Source organism: Oenanthe melanoleuca, chromosome 5 (genome assembly GCF_029582105.1).
Source record: "Oenanthe melanoleuca isolate GR-GAL-2019-014 chromosome 5, OMel1.0, whole genome shotgun sequence".
In the NCBI taxonomy this organism is placed as follows: Eukaryota; Metazoa; Chordata; class Aves; order Passeriformes; family Muscicapidae; genus Oenanthe; species Oenanthe melanoleuca.
In genome coordinates, this window is record NC_079339.1 from 57,164,958 (window position 1) to 57,188,565 (window position 23,608).

The 23,608-nt window shown below is 43.5% G+C and overlaps 1 protein-coding gene across 2 annotated transcripts in view; it reads right to left on the reverse strand.

Moving 5' to 3' along the window:
- Nucleotides 1-3,866: 3,866 nt before the first annotated feature.
- Nucleotides 3,867-23,608, reverse strand: part of PELI2 (pellino E3 ubiquitin protein ligase family member 2) — a 69,919-nt gene continuing 50,177 nt past the window's right edge. Inside the window, exons 3-7 of one of the 2 annotated variants that reach the window (XM_056492913.1) lie at nucleotides 20,906-21,013; nucleotides 19,312-19,413; nucleotides 14,285-14,482; nucleotides 13,405-13,593; nucleotides 3,867-9,836 (exon numbers count right to left, since the gene is read on the reverse strand). In XM_056492913.1, the coding sequence (XP_056348888.1) occupies nucleotides 9,270-9,836; nucleotides 13,405-13,593; nucleotides 14,285-14,482; nucleotides 19,312-19,413; nucleotides 20,906-21,013 (1,164 nt within the window). In that variant the 3' untranslated portion in view covers nucleotides 3,867-9,269. The remainder of the gene's footprint in view (nucleotides 9,837-13,404; nucleotides 13,594-14,284; nucleotides 14,483-19,311; nucleotides 19,414-20,905; nucleotides 21,014-23,608) is intronic. The other variant, XM_056492914.1, reaches the window with a different exon arrangement.

Genomic DNA, 23,608 nt, shown 5'->3' on the forward strand with positions numbered 1-23,608 from the left:
GGGGAGGAGCCAAGCCTTTCCTACCCAGATAAAAACTGACATTTTGGACACCAAGGCACCTTCTTTCCACTGGATTCCAGAGGAAAACCAGACCTTTGCACATCATCCCTGCAGCCTTCAGAGGAAACTGCACCTTCTCCAGGAGCACTGCTCCAGCTGAACCACATCTGCCCCTGCAGGAGGATGCAGCCACCATTGAATGGGACTGTGCCAACACCCTGACTGACTGACGGGTGTCAGCTTGGATTCTGACTCTGGCAGGGCTTGGGATTGTTCTGTGTAATACTGCATTGCTATTTTAATTTTCCTAGTAAAGAACTGTTATTCCTAATTCCCATATCTTTGCCTGAGAGCCCATTAATTTCAAAATTATAATAATTTGGAGGGAGGGGGTTTCCATTCTCCATTTTAAAAAGTAGCTTCTGCCTTTATTGGTAGAAACCTGTCCTCCAAACCAGGACAGAAAGGCAGGAGGATCTCCATACCAAGGGCCCAGCCAGAGCACTCCAGGGCTGGGGTGGTGTATCCTGATGGGAAGGGAGAAAACAGATCCTGCCACAGGGACAACACTCCTGGGAGCATCCAGAGGGGGAGGGAAGAACAAACACTTGAAGGAAGACACTGGATTCTGCAGAGAAAATTCCCACTGGAAAAAAAAAAAAGGGACATGTTTATTATCTGCTTGCTGGGAGGGGATAAAACCACTTAGTGAAAAGCCAGATTTTTTTTTTTTTTTTAGAAAAATCTCGAATAGTTTCAGGCAGTGCCAGGTAGCCCTGTAGTTCCTATTCTCTGGATAGAAAAGGGGAAATGAAAACCAGCCAGCCCGAGGGCTGAGCAGGGAAAAGCCAAAAGTCAAACCTGCCCTCCTGTTATGTTAGCTCATTACTTCCTCTGGGAAAGGGGAATTTTTTAGCTTTAGGTGCCTGTGCAGCTCCTGTGACATGGGATGGATTTGGCAGCAGCCCTTGGTGCCTTTCTGCCTCTGGGAGCTGGAAAGGGACTTTATCTGGATAAAGGTAGAGAGACAGGACACAGGGAATGGCTTCACTGCCAGAGGGCAGGGATGGATGGGTATTGGGATAAAATTCTTGGCTGTGAAGGTGGTGATGCCCTGCCCAGAGAAGCTGTGGCTGCCCCTGGATCCCTGGAAATGTTCCAGGCCAGGCTGGAGCAGCCTGGGACAGTGGAAGGTGTCCCTGCCAGGGGATTGAATGAGATGATCCTTCAGGTCCCTTCCAACTCAAACCATTCCATGATTGCTCCAGGCCCACTCACAGGTAAGGTTTGCTAAAGCCAGAACAGAATCCCTGTGCACAGACAGAGTTTGGACAAAGCTCAGCTTAATCCTCATCTGGACCCTCTCATCAGGGGAATTGCTCTGGCCCATTCTCCTTCCTCCAGCCCTTCCCTGGCTCCTCACTTCCATTTAATCAGGCAGGAATACAGAGGGGAGGGGATGCTCCACAGCCCCAGGATGTGCCAGATGTTCTCCCTGCTCTCCCTGCCCAGCTGAGCTGGATTTGTGGCCTTTGCTCAACAGGCACCTTGGCCCAAATCCTGTCCCTGCTAACACAGCTGGATCCCAGCAGCCTGCCAGGGACACAGACCCTCCCTGAGGAAACCCAGAAACCCAGCAGCACATCCCATTTCTGGTCCCTGCCTCCCTTTCTGTTCCCCTTCTGCCCCTGTAGAGGACAATTCCTACCAGAATTAGCAGATTTTGGCTCAGTTCAAAGGCCAGGCCTTGCAGTCTTCTTTAAAAATACAGCATTTCAGGCCAATAGTCCCCAAAGAGTATTTCTTTGCATAAATAATTATTTAATTATCTACAGGCATATCTGAGATTTTAAGCCCTGATGTAACTGGAGTTCTACTGAATTCCTTTCTGCTGGGAAGTCTTTTCTCATCTCAAGCCTGTCTTCAGACAAGTAGAAAAGAAAAGAACTATCAGGCTCAGACTCCTCTGTCAAACTTCTGTCTTCCTTAGTTTTACATGAAAGAGATTTCTTAAGAAGTTCCTCCTAAAAATATGCATCCATACAGCCATGCCTTGAAAGGCAAAGAAAAGCAGGAGTCACAGATGCCCTGGAAACCTCTCACAAAGATGATTTCCCAGCAGCACAAGCTGCAGTGAGTAAGTAGTGAAATTTTACAGCCAGGTAACACAGATAGGAATCGATGCTCCCTTCAGAGAGAAGAAAAAAAAAAAAAAAAAAAAAAAAAAAAAAAAAAAAGAGACCACAACATCTTTAATCAGGGAGCTGGAGGGATGAGGAGAAAAGCAGCAAGGGACTGGGATCATTAGGATGATGTGTGGCTCTGTTGTCTTGCTTAAAATGAAGAGAGAATAGGCTGAAAGCTGAAGGTTTCAATTAAAAAACAAACCTGTCACAGAACTGATACAAAACCCGCACAATCTGCATTACAGCTCCCAGAGGGTCAGTCCTGAGGGGAACTGAGGATTGCTTCAGGATATGAGCTGGGACACTTCTGCTGCTCTGGAGCCAGGCTGGGAGAGCTGGGGGTGACACCTGGAGAGGAGGAAGGATCCAGGCAGAGCTCAGAGCCCTGCCAGAGCCTGAAGGGGCTCCAGGAGAGCTGGAGAGGGACTGGGGACAAGGGATGGAGGGACAGGATACAGGGAATGGGACACTGCCAGAGGGCAGGGATGGATGGGACTAGTGGGAATTGGGAATTCCTGGCTCTGAGGGTGGTGAGGCCCTGGCACAGAGGAGCTGTGGCTGCCCCTGGATCCCTGGAAGTGTCCCAGGCCAGGCTGGGCAGGGCTTGGAGCAGCCTGGGATGGTGGAATGAATGAGGTGAGTGATTCCCTAAGCCCTCTCCCCAGGCTGGGGCTACAGCAGCAGCACCTCAGCTCTGACCTCTCCTTGTTCCTGCCTTGAGGCTCTTCCCCCTCCTCTGAGGAGCAGCAGAAACATTTCCCTCACCCAGGCTCCCAGAGCTGCCCTGAGGCTGCCTTAGAACCCTGGGATGGTTCAGGTTGGAAAAGACCTCAAAGATCATCTCATTCCAACCCCCAAACTTCAACCCTTTCAAACCCTGCCTGTCTGTGCTCATGTGCACTGCCTTTCTCCAGGCACAGAACTCCTGCCCAGGAATCCACCAGGACCACATCCATGCCACAGGAGCATCTGTGGTGTCCTGGAGTGGAGCTGGACACAGCAATCCCTCAGGAAAGAGGGTTCACTCTTCTGTTGGGAGATGGACAGTGACACCCAAACACCCCAAAGCTTCCTGCTCACCCAGGAGCACCTTCCCTGGAAAGGATTTAGCACTCTTGACTTCCATGGAAGCACAAACTAGCAGATATCCTCATTTCCCTTCCCTGTGCTGCACACCAACACTCCTTTTTTCCAAGTCCCAAAAAACCCTGACAATTCATTTTAGCTCCTTTTAAAAAATGAAGCTCCTGTACTCACAGGGGCCACCTGCAAAAAAGGGACACAGAATACACAGATGGAAAACAAACCACTGAATTCCCATTATGGAAATTAATTTTAAGAGTCACAAAGCATATTATTCCTGGAAATTGCTTTTATTTAGCAATTACATTAACACTGCAAGAAGGCAGCTGGCACTGAAAACAAACAGTTCAATTGAAAAATCAGGGAAGGGAATTAACTGAAAATCCCAGGGCACTCACACCCAAATACGCTCCACTACCTCCAATATTTAAGAATCCTCAATCAAAGGCTTCAGGTTTTGTTCACTGAGTAGAAAGGGGATGAAAAAGTAAAAGAAACAATTTATTTTTGAAACTGTTTATGGTTTTTTGCAAATCAAAGTCAAGCTTAACCAACATACCAGCAGGGAAAATAAACTGAAGGAGTCAGTGACAATACTGAGATAATATTTTAATTCATTTTATAATTTTTTTTTTCCTGTAAAATGGCTTGTACTTCCACAGGTACAACAGCAAAAGAAATTATTCCAGTCCATTTCACACGGTGTATAAAAAGACAGATTTTACAAATATACCCAGAAGTTGAACAGCTGCTCACACTGTTTTGAAGGTAAACATCACCCAGGGCTCGCTGTGGGAGAGGCTTTTCCATGCTGGATCTGACCCAAGGGCAGAGCCATCCCCACCCCAAATCCCCAGCACAGCAGCAGGGGGGGCTTCAGGTGACTTCAGACTGGCTGGGCCACCAGGAAAGTGGAAATGCTCATCGAGGGAATCTGGACAGACACTGCTTTTTCTGGTGTTTGGGTGTCCAAGCAGCTCCTGTTTTAGTTCTGCTGCCAATAAATGAAAACTGAGCAGCTCAGGCAGTCAAGCTCCACCTTTACTGCCTGTCCAGGGTCACTCCACTGCTCTTCCCACTCAGTGGGACAGTTTGCAGAGCCACTGATTCCATCCTAGAAACTACCCCCTCTCCACCCCCACCCCCCAAAACCAGCCTTACCTTCTGTTTGTCCTTTCCACTCACATCACCGTGTGCAGAATTGTAAAATTGTAAAAAGACACTGCAACCCCAGGTTGTGTTTTGTTTCCTTCCAAACTATATTTATTTGTGTACCTGAAACTGTGTGGATAAATAGAAAATGAGGAGCCAAGGACTCATAGGAAGGTGAAAAACTGAGGAAATGAGAAGGAAGAGCAAGGTCAGTTTTCCTACCAGGCTGAAAATGGATTTAAATGCTGCCTGTCCTCACCACAGCCAGGTCACTACCGGTGGTTCTCCAACCCCAGGAAAGGGTTAAGACTGTAGGATGGAGGAACAGAAACATGATGGTCTTGGAGAAGTTTCCTTCCACTTCCAGAAGAATGAAAAGATGGTGAGGAAGTCACCAGCTACTGCAAGAGCACTAAAGGAGAGTGAGCACAGCTTTCCTAGGAGTGGTGTGAGCACTAAAATACAATTCAGTTCTGTTCACAGTTCCATTGCAGGTTCTCACTACCACACACTCAGCATCTCTGGCTCCTCAAATTCCAGGAACTGCCCTTAAAACACCAAGCAGTGTCTCACTGGGAAGGGCACAGGCTTTCCACAGCATCCCAGAATTTCCTGACAAACTGAGGAGAATCCTTTTCAGAGCATGGATGAGGACAGCTCCAGTCACATTTCCAAGCAGTTCCTGGCACACCTTTGCTTCAAGGTGGATCTGTCCCTCCTGGAACCAGCTCAGCCATGGCTTTCATCTCTTCTGATCCCCATTCCCACCCTCATAGTGGAAAAAAAAGATTCTTCTTTAATTACTCAGCCTGTACAGCACTACGACTGTACCCTGATGCATAAAGTGATCACATTTGAAAAAAATTAATGAGCAAAACACAGTCTTGTGTGAGCTCTCCTGTACAACTGGACAATAATGCTGTAAGAACAACATTCACCACTCATTTTATTTAGACTTCAGTGTTCTCCAAAAGCTGCCAGGAAAAAGGGAAGTGTTTCAGCTCCAGCCTGCATGGCTATGACAAATATAATCTTTTTAAAAAAAAAATCAGACTAGAAAAATACTTTTAGTTCTAAGTTATGCAGTCAAAGCTGCTTTTGAGGCATTCAAATAGAATCAACAGTAACAGGTGATAAAAAAATCCTCGTGGAATACATTGCCAGCATTGGAAAGGGGATGCAAGGAACATCATAACACTGAAATAATGAATAAACTTGAGGGTGGTTCTCAAGTTTACTGACTCCAGTTTTATTTATCCACAAAAATCCTTTTTTCTATTGAGGTACAGAGAAGGTGCTTATGGAGCTGAGGGAAGGTGAGGGCTAAGAGCTGAATGCTCCATCATTTCACCAGAGAAGGGTTTGAGGAAAATCATGTCACAAACTCTTCTGTCTCCCCAGCAAATCCAACTCTGTGAGACTGACCCTGGATTTGAACAGCAAAGTCCCTGAATTCCACACAAGCTTTGGAAAATTGCTTCCCAGCAAAGAATCCTGCCCCTCTGCTCAGCCCTGTGAGGCACACCCAGAGTGCTGTGCCCAGTTCTGGGCTCCTCAGGACAGGAGGGACACAGATGGATGCTGGAGATGCTGGAGCAGGAACAGCAGAGGGCAAATCCTCCCACGAGGATGGAGGGAGGGAGGAAAGGCTGAAGGAGCTGGGCATGCTCAGCCCTGAGAGGAGACAGCAGAGGGAACCTCATCAATGTGTGTAAATATCTAAAGGGGGTGCAGAGAGGATGGACCAGGCTCTGCACTGTGGGATAAGAGGAACTGATGCCCACAGGTTCCACCTGAACATGAAGAAGTTCCCTGTGCAGTGACCAAGCCCTGAACACAGACCAGACAGGTGGAGTCTCCATTACTGGGATATTCCAGAGCCATGTGGACACAATCCTGTGCCCCAGGATGGCCCTTCCTGAGCACAGAGGAGCACCAGATGAGCCCCTGTAGTCACTTCCAGCCTTGACTGTTCTGGGATTCTGGGAGTTTTCCTTCCTGCAGTACTCCTTGTGTTATACAGAACTGCTGACAGCAAAAGAAGAGGAAACAAAAAAAAAAATCTTGCTTAAACAGTTTTGAACAGACACTTCCCTTGGATACAAACCATTATCCAGAGTTCTGCTTCACACAAGCCAAACACAGCAAGCCTGGTGGTGTGCTGTTTCCAGAGAGGATTCTTCCAACAGCATACATTCACTCTCCACAGGGAACAGGATGGGATATGAAGCCCTGAAGCAGCAATTAAACTGCACTGGTGAAGGGAAGGAGCCAAGCAGCTGGGGGAGGGAGGGGGTCAGAGGAGACACCACCATGTGCACACCCTGCTCAGCTCAGCCCAGGGTGAGCAGAGCTGGGAATGGTGCACACAGAGCTCCAGGGCAGGAGCAGCTCCTGCAGGCGAGTCCTGAGCTTCTCTTCCAGCAGCAGGTGAAGCCTTGCAGAGTCCAGCAGGGAGGGGGTGAGGCTGCCTCTCCAGGTGAGGTATCTGTTAACCAGGAATGATGCTGCACTTGGGACCTGAGGAACCTGCACGGGCACCTCCACGTCCACAACTGAAGGCCAAAGGTGTTTCTTGCCCCACCTGGCTGGGCTGCCACTCTCCAAGGTTGCCTTGTGAGAGTAAGGACCTGGAATATGGAATCACAAGAGGATCTCTTTGAAAAGGCACTAGGAAGAAGCATAGAGTTGTAGGGTTAACAAGGTTTATCCTGTTTCCAATCACTGAGTGGGACAAAAAAACTGTACAGTTTGGGATTTTTAGAAAAAAAATGCTGCAGAGTTATATATATATATATTTTTTTTAAGACAGCAAAAGCATAAAAAGAAAAGTAAAGCTATTTTCAAATTATTAAAATGCTGAACATGTATACAGCAAAATCATATTAAAAACAGCAGCAGACAAAGTCCATCCCATCACCATTGGCAAGGGACATGTAAAATGTTTATAAGGTTAACTATAAAACAATTTTACAACCAAAATATGAACAGGCCAATTCAAGTATATATATATACAGAATATATTAAAATCATATAAATTATATATTTATACAAAGGGCACAAATATAGCAAAAAGCTATAGTTGATTAAACAGAACTGAGCTTGAATGATCAATTTCCTCTAGAGATGTTATAGATTTCTCCCAAATTATTTTTTTTTTTAAACCTGGATAGATTGATACCTCAGATACCAAGAATACAGAAAGCCTAAAAAAAAAAAAAAGAAACCCACAAATCAAAGTGTTATCATTCTGCATGAAATGAGTCTAACAGTGGGCAGGGTACACCTCATATGAAATTCTGATTTAATTATTTCCATAGTAAACATTTATCAGCTCTCTTAAAAAGTCACGAATTTCAAGTGATCCACTTCAGATGTACCACCCTGGTGCATATATTTGATTACATTTGAATGTTGTTTGATTTGCAAACATTTGGGGGGAAGAAAGAGATACAAACACAACTCAATCTGCAAAAGAAAAGGTGACAGATGGCAGCAAGTTGAAAAGTGAACAAAAATGCTCAGCTGAACTAGAAATGATGCTCTCCCTTCTAGTGAAAATGCTTTAAAGTGAGCTTAAAATAATTTATTTTAAATTGCTTTTTTTTTATTTCAAAACATAACAGCAAATAACCGCAATGCACTGAAGCTCTTGAGAATCTAAACAGTCCCAGCCGTGGGCTTGTATTTAAACACAGACTAAGTGCTTTCCTGAATTCAGGTTTATGTAAATAAATTCTGTACCAGCAGTACCTGAACCTCATGCTGTGCTGTGGCACCAGCCCTTCAGCACTGCAGTAAAGCCTGGACACATTTCTGGCTCCATCAGGGTGCCCAGAGCAGCTGTGGCTGCCCCTGGATCCCTGGGAGTGTCCAAGCCAGGCTGGACAGGGCTTGGAGCAGCCTGGGACAGTGGAAGGTGTCCCTGCCATGGCAGGAATGAGGTGAGCTTTAAAGTCCCTTCCAACCCAAACCATTCTGGGACTCTCTGGCCTCCACTCACCCAAAGGTGCTGGGTAAGTAAAGCAGAAATAAAAAGGCCAGACTGCACATACACAGAACATCAGCTTAAACCCCAGGGCTAAGAATGGAAAAGAGTAAAGTGGTTTCACCAGATGCAGGTTAAATGGAAAAAAAAAAAAAAAGACAGAAAATAATCAGCCATTTCCCATACCTAATAGCCAGTGGATATCTACTACACTGAAAGGAAATCAATGCAAACAGGATTTCCTCAGTTTCAAGTAATCTTTGATGCCTTTTTGGCCAGCTGTGTTATACCATAATAGATATTTTAATAGCTTTTATCCTCTACACTTTAGGCAGCTAATTTTTCTCTTACATATCCAATTATCTCTAGTGAACATTCACCTATGGCTGTCCACACATTCTGCATTTGCTCCTTGAGAAACTATTCAAGTTAAATTATATTGCAAATTAAAGACAGTTACATTCTGTATGTTCCTTCTAGATTTGAAAAATAGGTTTTAAAGGCTTGTCAAAGTTTAGAAGAAAAAACCTTTCCATTAAAAAACCTTAGCTTAAAAAAATCATTTAAGACACCTTTTTTTCTGATCCAGGGTACTAATAAAAAGATTACAAATATACTACAATTTGACCAAGAAGACTCCATGAATATGCTGCTTTTGAGCATGCAACACCACTGATATCTGTCAACTTCCAGGTATCAATGTATCCCAACTCCACCACGTTTCCTCATCGCCTCCCCCATCCCCACCCCACCACCCCCTATTAACAACATTATAAAAAAAGGTAAAACCTAGAGTTAGTGGCAAAAATCTTCACAGTAAACCGTTAAAGAAAACACTTTTATTGTGGCCAAGCCGTGTCTCAGTCGATGGGGCCCTGGAAGATGAGCTTGACGCAGCCGTTGTCCCCGGCCAGCTGCGTGGCGCAGAAGGGGCAGGCGGCGTGGAAGGCGTGAGTCCCGTGGGGCAGCGGGATCTGCGACCAGTACTTGGCGGATTTCTCGGAGCACACGTGGCCGCAGGGCGCGAAGGCGTGCGTGGGGGGCCCGGCGTCCACGTAGAACCCGGCCTCGCAGCCCAGCCACAGCGGCACGTAGGGGCCCACGGTTCTGCACATGGGGCACTCGCGCTCGTTGGCCTCCGTGTCGCTGCGGTGGCCCCAGTTGTGGTAGCCGTGCACGTGGCCGCAGCTGAGGTAGGCCCAGGGCTGCTTCTCCTCCAGCACGTCCTTGCGGTTGATGCTGGGGAAGGCCAGGGTGTTGAGCCCCACGGGGCACTGCGGCCGCGCCGCGTTGATCTCCTGCCGCAGCGCCTCGATGTGCTTCTGCGTGGGCGTGAGCAGCAGCCCGTCCGCCGTGCGCCACAGCAGCGTGGCCCCGCACAGGTCGATCAGAGAGCCGTCCTGCAGCACGTTGGTCTCGTTCTCTACCTGGGGGCAGGACACAAGGGGAGGCTGTTTAGCCTGACAGCTTTCACAGACACCAGCTGTGGGGTTCTTTCTGACCCCCGCTGCTCTGAGGCTCTATAGGCTCCAACTCTGAGCCCTTAAGCTTTTGGTTGTCAGGCAGTTTTTTAATAAGCAAAGCAGGTAACAGTTAAAAAGGTTATCACAAGGCACATCAGTCTTAAGGCAGGCAGTGGCAAAGGCAAAGGCAGTGGCAAAGGCAAAGGCAGTGGCAAAGGCAGGCAGTGGCAAAGGCAGTGGCAATGGCAAAGGCAGTGGCAATGGCAAAGGCAGTGGCAATGGCAAAGGCAGTGGCAATGGCAAAGGCAGTGGCAATGGCAAAGGCAGTGGCAATGGCAAAGGCAGTGGCAATGGCAAAGGCAGTGGCAATGGCAAAGGCAGTGGCAATGGCAATAAACAAACAGCTAGAAGCCCTGGGAAAAGCCAATAGCTAAAAAGCAACAACTCTCCCTATACATACTGTTATACAGGATTTTTCCAACAAGCTAAGATGCAAACTCAGACCACCACTCTGTTGTAATCCAATATCCAAGAGGTATAAGGAATGGTTTGTCCTAAAACCCCTGTAAATGTCCCACAGTATGACCCTTCCTCTCTGTTTCTATCCCATTGGCAAGGCCAATGCTTCCTCCAACCTTGCAACCTTCACTAGAACACTCTCTACTACTGTGGCATTCGGACCTTTTACTTACTAAAAGCATCAGAACTCACTCTAAGACTTATTCAATCCCTGCACTCTGATTTCTCTCTGAAGAATTCAGAAAGACCCCTAACTCACTGACTCCAACAGACACCATTTTCAGCATTAACCTCTGTAAAAGCTACTGAATTTTGTCTTGTTGCTGTCCTGAATCCACCTCACCTCCTAACCTACATCTAGGATTATAACAAGCCTCTAACAAGGTCTCTCATTCTGTGCTTGTACAGGGGATTTGCATTTGCAGTCGCAATACAAATTATTATACACAGTCTTTGGGCCCCTGAGCATGCATTTTTTTCTCCAATATTGATTTTCTCTGTGCCTTTGTCATATTTCAGTAAGTCCTGATAGACTGAAGAAAAGACATGTCACTCCCTGAGGGCTGCATTAGCAGATTCTCTCCTGGAATTCTTTGCCCACACAGACTGACAGAAGCTGCTCACACAGTTAAAAAAAAAAAAAAAAAAGTATTTTTGGACTAAAAACTGCTACCCAGGACAGGCCAGCTGTCCTGCCTCTCAGATATCATTTTTCCAAGCATTTTGCAGAAGCATGAGCTCCCAGAGTGTGCCTCAGCAGCAGCACAGGTACCTGCATGGCTCAGCCCTGCAGCAGACTGAATTACCAGCTGAATTTCTCAGGTGACAAATTTGAAGCCACACAGGCTCAGCTTATGAACAATTACCCACCCCACTCATTAGGCCTTTTATTTAATGAGGTATTCCAAGCAAATACAGCCCCAGTGTGCACTGCCTAAAGGCTGCTCTCTGATTAAAAGCAGGTACTTAAAACATTTTCAAGGGATTATGCCAAACACACGTTGCACTTGATTGAAATATTCTTTATTTTAATGTCACAAACATAAGCAACCTGTGCTTTTGGTATCAGTTCATTAATGATGAATATATATTAAAAAGGCTCTTTGTAAAATTAAAGAGAAAAACAGACCTGCTGCCTGGCTTTATGCACAGAAAGTATGCAGAAAATACCACTAATGCAGAACAAATAGCCAAATACAAACAAATGCATTAAGTAGGTCACATGAAATCATCACATCTGCCTAAGAATACTATGAATGACAACCAATTTAGCATTTACATTTTAATCCAGTTTAAATTCACAGATTAACTGTGGATCACCCTTGCACAAAACACCTCAGTGGAACAATACAGACTACAGATAAGAGGTCACCAGTGCAATTCCAGCAGAAAAATGTAGTGGTTCAAGTAAAGATGAGAGAAGCCTTGATCTGATGCTCTTTTCAGATAATTCCTCCACAAACAGCAAAGCAAAAAGCTCCCTCATATGCAATGTGCTCAGTTCATTATACAGCCTGCATTTGGTTTTATGAACCCAATCAACGAATACTGATCACATCAATACCAGTGTGCCATGCAATTTTATTTAAATGAGAATTCAACTCATTTTGGATGCAGGGAGGGGGATTCATTTGTTTTGCTGTGCCTCTCTTTAGCAGCACTAAAAAGGTGTTTTGCTAACCAAATACAAAGGCTGCAATTGCCACATCATCTGTCCAGGTCCCCAGGCAACGTTTGCCTGCCACCATCAGTGTGACAAAGCAATTTATGTCCTGCAGGGTGTCTGCTGAAAGCAGAACAGCCCAACTCCATTCCCCTAACTCTTTCAGCAGTCAGCTTCCTGCAAAGCCAATGGCAGAGTTGCAAAGTCAGTTCATTGAACTTCTCTCCTGGTTTTGTGTCACAAGTCCCTGGCAGCTGAAATCTCTCACTTCTGGGAAAGGCAAAGCCTGTCCTCTCTCACAAGAGAAAACAGGAATATACTTCCAGGGCTCCTCTTATCTTCCCAGTGGCAGGTAAATCAAACAGAAGCTGCCTTACCCAAACTGCTTTTGCACAGAAGTGGACTCTTCTGGCAGCACTGCAAAAGACAGCTCCACATGCAGCAACTTCCAGACATCCCCATGCCCAGGAGAACATTTCACAGGTGGAGATTCCAGAGCAGAGTTTATTTAACTTTTGCACTCTATGCTATTTCAGTTGGAAAAGTGGCATTAGCAGAAAGTTATGAGTGTTCTCCCATACAATCAGTACCAGAACAGCAGTGCAAAATCTGCCCTAACACACAGATTTAGATGCATGCAGTGTTCACTACTCAGGGACAGTCACCTTGTACCTGCCTCCATCCAAGCCAGAAAAACAAGTACCCCTTGATTAATCTGAGTTACTATAAGAGCAGTAGGAGTTTTGCACCACTTATTTAATGGTTTGTCTCAGTCTCTTCTGCCTTCACTCAGAGCCAGGATTAAAAAATACATGAAGGAAACAAATTTTCTCGTGTTCATGCTTGGTTGTTTATTAAATCTCATTAAAAGTACAGAAAGTTCAGCAGCACTTCTAGCTACCTGCCAGAAGTGAGCAAAATGGAGCCAGATCCAGCTGCTATAAGGTCTCTTAAAGCTAAACAGTCCAGTAGAGAAATAATTCCTATATGAGTTATCCTTTTAACCCAATAACCAAATTCCCATGACCCTCAGTGTGACACTGACTGTCCAACCAGAAACTACTGCCTGAAACATGAAGAAGGAATAAAAACACCAAAAGGAGATATCACCCAAAATCTTTCTCTTGTCCCATAGCTATTTCTATATTATAAAAACCTTAAATTTAAACCATGTGAAAGCACACACTTCTATTTAACTACACACCCATGATTTTAACTCCATCACTCAAATTTGGAAGCTTCTCCATGGCCTCAGCTCAAAAGCAGTGTTCCCCAGGGGGTCAGTGCCAGAAAGCACAGAAAGCTGAACAAGCCCAGGTTTCTGGGAGCCACCCAGCTCCTCCCACTCACCAGTTTTCCTCTCTGCTGGGCAGAGCGGGTCTCCCGGAGCGTGTAGACGTCCCCGCAGACGGAGATCTCCCGCCACACCCCGGGCTTGGACTCCTCTGTGAAGCCTCCCTTGGGGTGCATCACCAGCACCCCGTTGGTTGTCAATCCATCCATGTGGCCATCGGGGTTTTTCCATTTGGCTGCTTTTTCCTACGTGTGACAGTCACAGTGACTATCAGAAACACATCAAACCAACCTAAAGAAAATCCACTAACAGTTACTAAAGTGCAGCTTCATTGCTAAAGCTGGGGTTGTTTAGCCTGGAAAAGAGGAGGCTTAGAGGTGACCTTACTGCTCTCTACAACTTCCTGAAGGGAGGCTGCAGACAGGTGAGGGTCAGTCTCTTCCACTGGGCAGCATCTGACAGAACCAGAGGACACAGTCTCAAGCTACGTCAGGGAAGGTATAGGTTGGATGTTAGGAAGCAATTTTTCACCAAAAGAATAATAAAGTACTGGAATGCTCTTCCCAGAGAGGTGGTGGAATCATCATGTCTGGAAGTGTTCAAGAAAAGGCTGGACATGGCACTTAGTGCCATGTTATAGTCTAGACTCTGAGTTGAGGTGTTAGGACATAGGTTGGACTCGATGATCTTGGAGGTCTCTTCCAACCTCAGTATTCTGTGATTCTGTGTAAAGACAATTATGACCACGAGTGATAACTGGTGGTAACTCAGGCACATAAAAATGCAGTTTCTACTTAACACTGCAGCTGGTGCACTGGAGTAATAAAAGTCTAATGACAACACAAGTTTTCAACCAGCACAAGGAGATTTGGGGGCTGGAAAGTAACAGAATATAAACCAACTTGCTGGTTTAACATCATTATTAGCAGTACTTACACCAAGAAATATATTTTTAGACGAGTCAAAGCCAGCTGCAAAGATCCTTGCTGTGTATGGTGGGCTCCTGTCACAAACAATCCTGCAGGCAAATCGGGAGATGGTGCTCTGGGTAATCTGGGCTTCATCATTATTTTGATTTCCTGAAATAGTATCTGTTACTACAAAGTCTATAGGGCTTTCTGTAGACCTCCCAACCTGCAAAAAAATTAAGATAATGGTATAAACTAGAAATACCCACAGAAATATGAAGCACTGAGGACACAGTTTTGCCAGGTTAATATTGATAACATCAGTAAACTGTCTATTGAATTTTTGGATGGCAAGATCCAACCAGAGACTGCATTTCCACATCTGCCCTAGGCAGAAATACATCATAGACATGGAATGACAAATTTTTACTTACCACAAGTGATGTTCATGCTTGCTTGAAATAAATGCACAGATGATCTGTTTGATAAGAGTATTGTCACCAGAAAAAGTATTCTCACCTTGCTATTTCCTCACCCAACCACAGCAAATTACCTGCCACTACATTCTGTCAGTTAAGAAAACACTAGCTTGGATTGACAAGTTTTATTCACATTTTCCAGTTCCAAATATATTTGCCATGAAAATAAAGGACTTTTTTTTAGACCCAGAACTAGGTTATTTTGATATGTCATAAGAAAGAGCTACCCACCTTCATGTTTTCAGGATTTGTAGTTCCAGAAAGAAGAGTTTTCAGGCAAAACCCACCATATGATGTAATTTACTCCTAATCATGGACATGTATGACTAACAGAATTAAAAAAATTTCTTGAGTTGAGCAGAAATGAAACACACTTATCAGAAGACAGGAAGATTTTTCCATCTCGTCAGCTAAAAATTTTAATTCTAAATCTGGAAACATCTGGGACAGAAAACTTCATGACTGCATTGATGGAAGGATCTGACTGCCAGACAGACAGTGAAGCTTTATCAATATTTCTACAGTCAAATTAGTGTTACACCAACTTTGAGCTTAACTGGGAGAGTGGAGCTGAGGAACAAGAAGTGGAACAGAATATTAATTTTACAGACACCTGGTGATCAAACAGAATTAGGAATACTCATCACATGAAACTACCTTCAGTATCAGGTATCTGTATTGATATTAAATAACCTCCTCACTAAACATGATCTCATTGTCTCCCAAGAAGTTCCATTCTGCTCAGATCTTGCTCTTGAAAGCCACCTATGGGGAGCCATGTATGGTTCCATCATTAACAAACATCTCTGCAAACTAAACCTGCTTTAAAGAAACATTGTTCAAGAGTCAAGGAAATTAATATTATCAACACCTAAGCCTTGTAACATCTGGATTGACAGCAACAGTGCAGGGATCTCTGCTGTACTTCTCTCCTGCTTCAAGCTCTGCTTTGCAGGGTTTCACTCTCACACATGTCAAAATTCGTGTCTCCAGTGACACATCCAGTTACTGTCTCCATATCACAGGATTCAGCACAAGCAGAAAATGGGATGAGCTCCCTGCACAGGAAATACTCAACAAGGCCTAATCAAAAGTCTACATTTCAATTTCTCACAGAAAGTGTCTACTAGAATACCCAGGAGACAGAGTTTAGAAACTATTTAATATGGGATATTTCTGATTTATATAACTTGACAACTTGAAGTTAAATCTTACAAAGTAATATTCTTTTTCCTTCTACAGTATTATTTCTACCAGCTTCTATTTCCCATCCAAAGCAATTCCTGCTAAGAGTCAGCACTGAGAGCAGCAGCAGGAGCCTCATGAATAACTTTTGGTTATTCTCTATCTGTACATGGAGTCCCTTGAAGGATAATCAATAACAAATATGAAATTAATTTGTTCATAATAAGTTTCTGCCTCTTGCAGTCTCTGAAATAGATCATTCTCTCAAAGCTTTTAGATGCAATTAGAGAAAAATCTGCCTCATTTTTCCTTAAAGGATGACAAAGCACACAAGTGTGTGCTCCCAGCCTTTCTTACATCACACTAATCATTCACCATGAAATTCAAATTTGTTTGGATATAACCATTAAGATCTATAAACAATGCATGTATGTGCTTTTTTAAACCTCTAGAATGATATGTAGTATTTTATATAAACATTTAAGTACTTATCTCATTTGTGTCATAAGTATGTCTATGCAAAATCAAATATTTTTAAATATTTGGTTTTCTTCCCTTTTCCAGCTGAGAAAGCCTTCTAGAGGGTCAGTCTCATGTATTGTGCTACTTTTCAGCATCTGAATTTATTTGAAGAAGTGGCCTTCAAAATATACCAGTTTTCTCAAGCTCTGTATTAAATCAAGAATCTGGGTTTGAGATTACCTGAAAAGCAAGTACCTAAGGAATAAATGGAAAACTTGATGCTATCAACATCCACCTCCAAAACTTTTAACTCATCTGTCACTACAGACTGAGTCCATTATTCAGAGCTGCTCTTTACATACTTCATTACTCATTTCCCTCCCCTTTCCCTCCACAGCACAGAACACTTTCCTCTTCTAGCAATTTCAGGCTGTATTTTTGGACCCTTCTTGTTAACTCTCATATGATTTCCCTAAGTTGCTTCCAACAAGAACCCATAAATGTGCCAGGTGCTGCAGAGGCAGCAGAGTTGTGTCCTCTGCAGGTGATTGTTAAAGCTGTGTGAGAGGCAGGCATCCCAGGGTCTGCTGTCACTAAAACACTGCTCCTGACAAGGCAAAGCCTGCCAGCACAGAATTTAACAGAATTTCATCTGGTGAGAGCAAGAATTGGATTCTGCATCTTCTGAAGGGCTGTTCTTCAGGAAAAAAAAAATCAATGCTTTGTATTGAATGTACCTGCTTCTTGTATAAACTTGTAGTTATTTAGGGTAGGAGCTGCACAGTTTGTTTCTTTGTAGTGGTATGAACAGGTATAATCAACCCATTCTCACCCCATCAAACCATGATGGAACAGGTTTGACTTCACCTAATGCATCATCAACAAAATGGTTAAACTCTGAAGAAAATCTTAATTTATAGCAGCACATGGATGCTGGAGCATACAGAGTCTGGGAGATGCCAGAGGAACACATTTGTAGATTCTTTTTGTAATTAAATGAAGAAATCTGACCTGGATGTCACTAGGACAAAGGTGCACAGCAGCATTTGCACACAGATTTCATAATATAGTTACATTTAAAAAACCCAAACCTACAAACAACACAGCAGAACAAGAGCTCAAGAAGCACAGTGGGAATAAAGAACAAAAAGCCAAGTGATTTGCCCAGGATAATATATGTCAAAGTGGGGCCTCAAGGCTCAGGATAATCCTGTGGTCTAGGAATTATCCTTCTCTTTTCAACTTCCACTTCCTACACAAGCCAAGAACACACATTTGAAAAGCAAACATCAAACTCCAAGGATTGTCTGACCAAGTGATGCCTGAACCAACAATGAAATTCTACTCTGTGGATCAACAGACATGAATTTTGTCATCATGTACCCCAGGGCTGCACCAAACATCCTCAAGTAACTTTTCTCCAACAGATTCATGAGAACAGTTAAAACCTAAAGGCTCATATAAATAATGGAAACCTCTTCAACTGCTCTGGCATAGCTTCAGTGGGGAATTACTGCCACAGTCCTCCAGACCACTCCTGTTTCCATTCTCCCCAGCCATCAGCCCCTGCAGACCAAAGCATGGAATGCAATCCTCAGGAAACAGCCAGAGAGCAGAAACCTGAACCAGGACACAGCACTCGAGGTCACACTGAGATCAAGTCACAGCATCAAGGCTCAAATGGTGTCTTTTCCCCCCCAAAAAGCTGCACCCACCACTAGGACATTAGTCTATAAAGTATGCCCAGAAAAAGCAGCTGTTCTGCAACTCTTCATTCATTTTTTACTGTACTCAAGAAGAGGAAAAAATCCAGCTTTCAAAAATGGCTTTTCAAAATTTATATACAGGAAAAATTTTTACTGTAGCTACTCAAGAGCTAAACAAGCATCACACAGTAACCCCAATGGATGGGTTACATTTTTCTGTCACTAGTCAACACAGAAAAACCTATTTCAGCTCACCCTGGCTGTTCAATCCTTCATCCTGCAGCAAATGAATAAGACTGGGTTTTAATCAATTCCTATTTGGACCTAATAGTTTCAGTCACACTGGGAAAATTTAATATAGAGCAAAACACAGAAGTCAAGAGAAGAAATGACATCTCCAAAGAGTTATTTCCTCTCTGTCAACAGCACTCAACTGCTCACCCTTCTAAAAATGAAGGGCTGAATAAAGAGGGATAACAATTCCTGGTGAGATGCTCTGATTAGAGGTCAAAGATAACACAGATCTGACCAGTGCAGAATGAAAAAGGTTGTTTGGCATGTTTGGGCTCCCCAAATTAGAAGTCTGAATTCACACAGAATTTCTGCTCTCTCTTATATGTAAAAATAACCATGGTACAAGAAAATCTCTCAGGTTACCAGAATGTTAAATGATGCAGAAAAACACAAATGCAGACAGGGGACACTGAGCAAATGTTGGACAATAGATGGGAGCTTAGAGAAACTCAGCCCAGTCCCCTGCAGCACCTGAGAGATCTGCACACCCCTCAGGAACAGTTTATCATTTCTCACTGGTCTGTCTCTCCTACTGCTCAGCTCCTTTTACCTTCCTCCTTCCCCATCCCATGTCCTACCCCTCCCACTTCCTCTTTCCTCCAGCTCTGTGATTAACTGGAAGGTGGTGGGTGTAATTCTGTGCTCATTCATGAATCCAAACAGAGCACACATTTCTCTCCAGTACTGTTTGTCTCGGGAGAAAAGGCAGAGCACAATTGCAGCAGTAAGTCAGTAAGAATATTAACAGATGCTGGTGTGGGTTTGCAAAGAGCAGAATAATGCAAAATTTCCAACTGATCCCATATTAATGCAGCTGGGTCAGACTGTGCAAATCCCACAGGTCATGGAGAAAACCCAGAGGATAACACAGAACTGGGGTTTCTTATGTTACTTAAAAAAAATATAATCCAAGTATTTCAGAGCCTTACCTGAAACATGTCTGTATCTTTATCATGAATATATTCCACTATAACTGTCTGGCTCCTGGATAATGTGAAAGAGATACTGTGGTGACCTTTTGCGCTGATTGCCTGGTGGATTAAAAAACAGATGTCTATTACACACAAAAATATTGTAATCACATTCATTTTGCTACATAAACACCTTTGCTATGATCAGGAAAAGCAGTGTATTGTAACATGTTATTACAAGGTTGGGTAAGCACATAGAAAAGCATTTCTTTTGTTTGTTTTTAATGGAAAACTCCAAGCTTCATTTGTTTGTTTCTAGTTCAGAAGCACCCACCAATACTTACCATTTTTACAGTTTGGACCCCAAACACCTTTTTTCCCCTGAAATGATATTCAATTCCTAACCTTTGCAGCAACTTGTACCCTAGCAAGGACTTGAGGGAGTTTTGGCTTGTCTGTTTTTGAAGTAAGTGAGCAATAGAACTGATTTCCAGTTAAAAGCCAGGACTTCAGATTAAGTAAATTTCAGCCCAACAATTTTATATAACTGGTGACAAAATCCAAACACTTTCAGTGTGGTTTTCCTCACTAAAGGGTAGTTCTTTGTACCTGTCAAAGTAGAGTGGTGTCTGTAGATATGGATTTAGCATCCAAGATTAAATAGGATTTCAGTACTTAAAAGACAAGAGGAAGAAGAAAAGAAGAAGAGGACAGCTCCTGTTTTCTGCTTTATATTACCAAGACTGAGGGAAATGAGCTAAAAAAAACTGAATCTATTGGCTAACAGGGAAATAGATGTAAATATAAAGGTCCATATAACCACACACAATTCTGGAAGGTAATGACTGTTACTGCTCAGAAAACACTCTGCAGACACTTAAGCAATGAATTAATAGGTTAATTAAGGCTTTCTCCAGTTTTCAGCTAGGAGGATAATTTTCTCCAAGCAGTTCTCTCACTTGCTCCATTCCTTTGTTCTGCTTTTCACCTAAAGAATTCAGAGATAGGGATGATTAAACTAAACAACTGAATATATTCTACTCATCTGCCTGCCATCTCTCACTAAAGCCTAAGTTATGCCAAAGCTACATCAATTATTGAACAAATCATTAAAAATCCTTCTGAATGCTGGAGGTATTAAAAACATCTATGTGCATACTAAAAGCCTACTAAGGGTTAGCAAGAGTATTTGACACAGAATTATTGAAAACACATAATGGAAGAATTGTTTTTTGCAAACTTCATGCATTTTCAACCAGACAATGCTTTTACAAAGAGCCTCCTGCTGGAAGCTCCAGCACCTGGTCTAGTGGAAAATGTCCTTGCCAATGGCAGAGAGGTGGAACTGGATCCCCTTTATTGTCCCTTCCCACTAAACCATTCTATGATTAGGCAAGTACTTTCCCAGTACTTCTTTTCTGCAATAAAGCTTTTAACAAGACAAAGTGTAGGAATTGTAACAGCTGAAAAGTGATGTAAACACACTTGGTAACCAGTAATAGCTATATTCTGAATTCCCCAGATTATTTATAGTGTTTTGTATAACCACTACAGTGGCACACAGTTGCAAGAACAAATGGCACCAAGATGCAGTTTGGATTAAGTCACTAACACTCTGTGACCTGCCAGGACACTGAGCTGTGGTCTCAAAACTTTTTCCTCTGTGTCTGTTTGACAACGAAGGAAGGGATCTCAAACCCTGGGGAGGTCTCTGGTGCTCCTAGGATATAAAAGAAATAAAGTGATAAACAGGAGACCCTTATACTTAAAGTTTTATGCTTAATATAGCACTAATCAGTTCATACTCATATTATCAGATATCACCATTTCCACCATCAGAAAGCAATAGCTTTCATACACAAGGTTTCACTCATCTCCACAAAGCTCTGCTGCAGCTGGAATACAGCAGAGGACAGACTGTGAATGTGACAGTCCTGCCTGCAGCTCCAGCCCCTCTGTGCAGCACCCAGGCACAACTCCCAGGCAGGGATGTGTGCCCCAAGCTCATGCTGGTGTCAGACAAGCTCCTGGATTACATGGAAGCTTTGGTGAGAACACAAGCTGAAAGTTTTAAGGTCTGATGGAAAAAACACAGAGGGAAACACAAGGACTTCCTGAATTACTGAGTAAGGTTGTGCCCTACGCCTACAGAGCTCAGGGCTTAGATTTATTAATAATACTGACCAGGGTCAGTGTGTCCTCTGAAATTCCAGGGTAGGACATAATCTTCTTTTCTGTGTGTGCTCCTTTCCCCTCCCAACTTTTCTTCTACATCTACTTCCCCTCCTCTTTGTTTTCCACTATTTATACCTAGTTATTTTCAGTGAAGAAATGCTACATTTAATTTCCTGGAATTGTGTAATCAGTTTTGGAAAAAGCCAAGAACATTATGAGAAATGTTTCAACTTGTGTGCTTTCACAGCCGGCTCAGCACCAACAATTCCTCTAATTCAGACAATTCATTGGTATTTTAAGTGCTTGTCTCAAAGCAATTGGCCACTTCCAAGTCAAAAAAGAAAAAAAAAAAAAAAAAAAAAAAAGACAAGTAACAGTATTTTAGGAACTACACAAAACAGTGGAAGTTAAGACTCCTAATAAAACACTGTTGTGAGTGGAATGCAGACACAGGCAAAATCATGAAGGATTTTGACTGCTTGAGGAAATATAGAACCACACTACTACAAGTCCCAAAAGAGTCTGGAGATTGATTGCACAAATCTGGATTTTTTGCAACCAAAACAGTGAGCTTGCCCTTTTTACTGCTTTTAGCATTCCAATTTCCAGACTGTTTTTCCTGTCAGCAGGATTCCCTCCTCAAAACCCCTTGATGCTGTCACATAATTGTCCTGGTGCAGCAACTGAAGTTGTGAGAAAAGCCCTGACTCCCACAAGAACTACAGCAGCTTCACAAGTTCTAGCAGATAAATTCAGAGCTTCAGGCTGGACAACACCATGTCCACCTTCCAGGCAGGAAACAGGACAAGAAGAACAAGAACCTGGCACTAAACTCTACCTCTGTCTCTTCACCTCCACTCCAAGGCTGCCAAGATCCACCAGAGCAATACTGGGTATTTTCAAAGCTTTTTCTTAGAATCCACGAAGTGGATTTCTTAGAATGACTTCTGAGTGAGTGGAATTGTAGAACCATATTAGTTTTAAAACACCTTTAAGATTATTAAATCCCAACCATAAAGCCCAGGGTTGTGGTTTCACCTGAGTAGTCATGGAAGAGAAATCTTCCTTCAGGCACTTTCAGTATTTCAGGCTCCTTTACTCTTCCCTGCACTTACTTTGAACAGTTTGTTCCTATTTTTCAGGTATTTAAAAGTTTAATGAAAATTATAAATTGAACAGGAAAAAAAAAAAAAAAAAAGAACAAAAACTCACTCTGAATTGGTTTCCAACAGATACAAATGCTGGGAAAACCTGGCCATTATCCATAGCCTGAGCCTCCCAAGCCAATCCAAACCTTGGCCAGCAGGAATGTTGGTGGGGAAGCACAGGCAGGGTAAATTCTGCCTACACAACAGCTGGTTTCATACATTTCACTGCCTCAAGGTGCTGAGTTCCAGTAACTCCCTTTGGAGGAAACAGCAAAGAGAAGATAAACTGATCAAAACACTGGGGAGGGACAGGGGGAACAAACAGCAGCAAGAGATTTTTCCAGAATAATTCCACTGTCAGTGACTATGTCCACAGTGGGGCTGAGGGATTTTTAAAAGTCCAAATGCCAGAAAAAAGCAGCAGGGGAACCCTGAGTGCCACATTCAGGTGGCATGAAGGGACAGATTTGCCCAGCACTTTTCCAAGACAGAGCTCGTTTTTGCACAGCAATCCATCCATCTCCATGGGGTTTCCCAGATGGATGCTCCAAGCCCCACTGTGAGCAGGAAGATTCCTCCCTATTGCCCCCAGGCAAACCCCACAGCTCAAGATTGGTGATTTTGGATCAAACCTGCCTAATTTTAACAGAGACTGAAAGGAGAAGGCCCATGACCTCACAATAACGTGGCCCAAGCAAATCTTCCTTTTTGTTTTTATTATTATTTTTCATTTATCAACTTTGCTAGTAGCTCAAGTTTCCAGTTATATCCTTCCTGCTGGCTGGAATTTCACTTGGCCATGGTTTCTCCCCAGCCTCCTTCCACACACTTTTTCATTCTTGCTCCTTTCTCTCCGTTTTGAGAACAAAACCTCGTTCCAGCACTTTGCCCTCACAATCAAAGCAGCAGCTAAAGGCTATGACTTACAAATCTGTCAGGTCTCAGAGGAGCCAAGATCAAATAGAGATCAAACAGAGTCTGCTTTCCCAGCA